Source organism: Lactuca virosa, chromosome 2 (genome assembly GCF_052849685.1).
Source record: "Lactuca virosa cultivar CGN04683 chromosome 2, Lactuca_virosa_CGN04683_v6, whole genome shotgun sequence".
Taxonomy (NCBI): Eukaryota; Viridiplantae; Streptophyta; class Magnoliopsida; order Asterales; family Asteraceae; genus Lactuca; species Lactuca virosa.
Window position 1 is genome coordinate 313,345,736 of NC_136427.1, and position 4,986 is coordinate 313,350,721.

The following is a 4,986-nucleotide window of genomic DNA, read 5'->3' on the forward strand; positions in this document are numbered from 1 at the left end:
ATGATGAGCAAAATAATGGCCTTTCAAGTTGGTTAACTGAAAAGACGGCATTACCCCTTTGGTGCTATAGCATATGTCAGTGTGGAAGAAAAAGAATTCAATTTTGTACCAAGATAATGAAAGAAAGAGGTTGGCTTTTGGAATTTGGCATTTGGCTGTAACCTTATCAAGAACCAAATAAAAGAAAAATTAAAACTGAAAGGGCCAGAGGCAGAGCCATAATAATAATAATAATAATAATAATAATAAGAGCACAGAAAATGGCCTTTGCTGCCCATATCTTGAAAAATTAAGTTTTTGGAGCCCACTTCCAGGTTGTACAAAAATGGCAGACAAAACTCAATCAATCAATCGCAACTCCCCAAAACACCATACCATAAATGGGAGGGACTTCCCTTTTTAAATTTAACCCCCCCTAAAATGAAACCATAAGCACAACCAACCCCTTCCCTTCCCCTCCCTTCAAACACTCTTGAATCTTCTTCATCCCATTTTAAAACAACAAATGGAAGAGGTGAGCCACCAGCCGGGTCCCACAAACAGACCATATCCACCCCCACCCAACCACCCGTCAGATCACTCACTTTCCTTCCTGGGCCACCGGACATATATCCTATCCCCCCACAGTCAATAAAAAAAAAATAATAAATAATATTTCAAAGGGTTACTGGTAAGCCATAGTTGAGAAATGATCTGATATGGCCATCCCAGCCTGCTGTAACAATAACCAGACCCCATGCATGACACCCAACAGAGCTCTGGCAAGAAGATTTGAAAAACTTGTATTGAGATTTACATAAACCAGCAGCAGAAGGTTGATTGGAAGTTGGAAGCTTTTCTTCAGGCCAAGTTGCGGATCCTTTTGGAATCGATTCTAGAAAGAACTCGTGACCCAGTGAGAAGTAACTTGGTGAAGAAAATGGCAACAATGACCTTCTACTGCTCACTTTCAGACCAGACCATGGTAACACAACCGAGGCATCGCTCGAAAAGCACTCAAACGACTTAACTGTCTTTTGTTGTTGTTCTTGCGGGTTGCAGTTGTTGTTCCAGACATATATATTGGAATCCTCGCATGCTGACACTATGTGTTTCCCATCTGATGTGAATGATGCACAGAATTGGTTTCCAGCATTTCGTTGACCTGCTTTGGTTTCAAAAAACAAACCATAATTTATTTTTATTTTATTTTTTTAAAAAAACATTGACAACTACTGACTGACTGACTGACTTGTAAATATAGATAGTACAAAAGCAATAAACAGTAAAGATTCTAAGACAAACCCACCCTTGTATTTGCCAATGACGTTGGTCCCGTCAAGAATTCTGACATGGGAATCCGCACAAGTCACCATTACTTTGGTTGAATCTTGTGGACAGAACTACAGATAATAAGATAATATGTTAATTACTCAATTATATTATGAGCAGGAAAAAAAAACAAGAAATTGCCAAATAAATATCAACCTGAAACCCGATTATCCGTTTGCAACCCGACTTCTTTTTACTATTTAAGCAAACCGACGCCTCAAGTTGGAAGTGATTATCTGATTCATGAAAGTTGAGAATGATATCTTTTTAGCAACCTCAAGCCGCCCCCACAAGAGATAAAGACACAACTAACAAAAGGACTTCAAATCGGATACGGTACTAGCAAACACATAGCCACATACATATTATATATATATATATATATATATATATATATCAATCAATCAATCCATGTGAAAACAACCTTACATTCAAGTAAACCCCAATCTTTATATCATCAATCATTGAACCAAAGACAACCCACAAGATTTTTCAAGGAAAGATACAGTAAATCTATTTAGAGTGAGTTTGCCCATTGATCAAGTATATTTATTAGGAAAAAAAAAAAACCCTACACCTATTATTGATTATTCAATGTGGTCCACCAAACTAAAACTCAAACTCCTGCTAAAATGGTATTTTAGACATTTGATTGAGCGTCAACATTGTTACATTAAAGTTGTCGTGGGTATCAACTATCAAAAATATGAATGTAGTATGTATGGCATATGGCATAAACGAAGCAAGGCTTACCTGACAAAGTGAAAAGGCGGCAACAGCCTGTCACGGATCCAATAATTCCACCCTAAAATTAAAGATAAAGGAAGGAAAGAAGACGTTTTTATAAATATATATATTCAAAATTATTATATATATACATATTTGAAATTTGGAATTTAATTAATGGACAGGAAATTGCCAAACGAAACCAACCTTCCCATCAGGATTGTAGGTGACCGCAGTGATTATTTCTCGTATGTCTGTCCAATCTACAACCTGGGAAGACCCGATTGACCATATCCGAACCTTTCCATCAATTGACCCGCTTATAAAATAACTTTCATCCACAGGGTTGAACTGAACACACGTCACTGCCATTCATATCCTCATATCATGTTTAATTCTTTAAAACATCAAAAATAAATAATTACTAATTTGATTTTCTCACATACCGTAGTTACTGTGTGGAAACATTTTCAGGCATTCATCCATCCCAACTCTCCACAAACGAACACTCTCATCAACTGATGAAGATAGAAGAAGCTGCAATCATTACCATTACCAATATGTAAAACATCAATCAATCAATCAATCAATCAATCTTTTATTATGAGTAGAGAGATGGTTGATGAATAAAGAATAATTTACTCACGTTATCGTTTGACCATGAAAGATCCAAGACCTCGCCATTGTGGCCGTGGAACTCATGAACGGGCTTCTCCAGTATCCGGAACACTTTTGGAGGAACAATAACACAAGCAGAATCCGGACTTCTTCTCAGGTTCTTGAGCATACTCATCTTCTGTTTTTCGGCCATTAAAGGCGCTAATTCAGAAAGATGATTCATGGTGAAGTATAAGCAGGAAGGGTCGATATCGGGAATGTCGATGTCATTTGATCTATCGTCTTCCACAACCTGCCAAACCCTAACAACCCCATCTTCTCCAGCGGTAGCAAGATAACGCCCGTCTTGACTAAATTTCATGGTCAAAATCGAACCTTGATGCGCATGAATATCTTGCCCGATGAAAACAGCCGACAGTTCTTTCAATCGTTTCTTGTTTTGGCGGACTCTCACTCGTTCAACCCTGGTTCTGCGAACCTGACCATCGCCATCACATCTTCCATTTCCACTTTCATGGGGATCGACAACACATGTCATTGACCGTAATCTACTCAACCATTGACTTTTTACTCTGTTCATCGTTCTAGCCATTGTGCCAGCAACCTTGATTTGTCTCTCTACAAGTTTCTGAACCAAAGGAGGCGAATCACTCTCTTTACATCCCCCCTCTTTTTCTTCTTCTTTACATGATTTACCGCAATTAAATTTTTTACCTCTACAAACGAAATCCTCTCTAGAATCGAGAATTCTTGACGAATCGGAAACAGAGGAAGTACTTGAAGACATTTCTTCGTAAATAGGGCTTCTCAACACAGCATCACTAGCCTCCATCATCCTTTTATCCAATCTCCCTGATTCGTCTGATTGAATTTCATCATCCAAGCTTAAACTCAAACTCATATGTTTAAGGAACTGGTTTTTCCGATCTTGAACACTTGTTGGAGTCCTGACCCAAACACCATATTCCGAATCATGGTTAGAAGCAGGAGTAGGAGTGTCGTGAATTTTAGAAACTGAATCAGACACGGATGCAATGTTATCTTGGGCATCAAAAAATCGATATTCTTCTTCGTCCTGGTTTAAGCTAACCATGGTTCCTTGTGTTCAACCCATGAAACCTAACCTCAACAAACCAACTTTTTAAGCCCTAGGCAATGTGCCTTGTTCCGTCTCCAAGAAACATACCTGATTAAAAAGATAGAATCAAAGCCTTACAAAAGAGATATTAATCACGATAACCCAGATCAGCTAAGGATAACTGTCAATAAAAAAATAATAATAGATAAACATATTGACTAGGTTTTTTAAAAAATGAACAATTTGTCATGGATCCCAGATCCAACGCCCATTGAACCTGCCTCTGAAACCCCCAAAACAAGTTCATACATTTAAAAGAATCAAAGTCAAAATCCATGTATTGCATTGATAATTGAACCAGGGTATACACTGTATAGTATATAGTATAAGTAACCCATTTGGAGGATGATGACGACAGGGAATACCTCATACCACATAACCATCAAAATCGAAACCGGGATCAAAAATTGAAACTTGCCCTTTGATGCAATCAAGAAAATATGTTACAAGGAGCGAACCAAGAAAGATTTGTTTGTGTGAAACAAAGAAATCGGAGGAAGTGCGGAGATGAATCTGAATGATCGATTTGTGGGGAAGCAATAATCAAATACCTTTCTTCTCTCTCAAAGCAAAGGGGAAAGGGAAGAAGGGAGTTAAATCCAAAGGGGAAAGAGGGTAATTGAGAGAAAAAAGAAGGGGGTGAGAAGGAGAAGTGGGAAGAAGAATAAATGAGAAGGATCTTGATATTCGTGAAGGAATGGACCGAGAAACGAGAAATGGAGAGAAGTAGAAGAAGAAGTAGTAGTAGTAGTGGTAAATAGCGTAGGCTGAGAAGGTGAGGGGGTGGTCTGTAAATGTATGTCTGTGGGGAGGGGGTATACCCTACAATTGCGTCGCCTCTTTCTTTTTCTCTCTGTAAAAATACCTCTCCATTGTCTCTGTTGCATTAATTCTGTGCTTTTTTCGGTTTCGATTAAATGGCGCAATCAAAGTTTCAACCTTCCAAAAAATTTTAAGGAATTAGATTTAATTTTCTCAAGATCTCAACAATTTTACTATGAAGATCACTCTTTTGAATATCATATCTTACAATATTATTTCTGACAACAAAATAAATTACTTTTTCTGTTTCATTTTATTCGGTGTCTATTAAATAACGAATATATTCCAATATTAATAAGATATAATCGCAAATAGTAAAATTTTCATTAAAGTTTCGTTATTTTTCAAGTTTTTATTTTATCAATAAAACA

General features: G+C 37.4%; 1 protein-coding gene across 2 annotated transcripts; it reads right to left on the reverse strand.

Annotated features, from left to right (window-relative positions):
• Positions 1-213: 213 nt before the first annotated feature.
• LOC145161711 (Transducin/WD40 repeat-like superfamily protein) lies at positions 214-4,541 on the reverse strand. 2 transcript variants are annotated; one of them, XM_079081318.1, is made up of 8 exons: positions 4,166-4,541; positions 2,684-3,841; positions 2,484-2,574; positions 2,245-2,402; positions 2,065-2,116; positions 1,468-1,547; positions 1,289-1,382; positions 214-1,144 (listed from the first exon to the last, which is right to left on the reverse strand). In XM_079081318.1, exons 2-8 carry the CDS (start codon positions 3,746-3,748, stop codon positions 657-659), a joined length of 2,028 nt encoding a protein of 675 aa, XP_078937444.1. In that variant the 5' UTR covers positions 3,749-3,841; positions 4,166-4,541; the 3' UTR covers positions 214-656. The 2 variants fall into 2 exon arrangements, with proteins under 2 accessions (XP_078937444.1, XP_078937443.1); XM_079081317.1 differs by having other exon boundaries at positions 4,159-4,541.
• Positions 4,542-4,986: the final 445 nt, after the last annotated feature.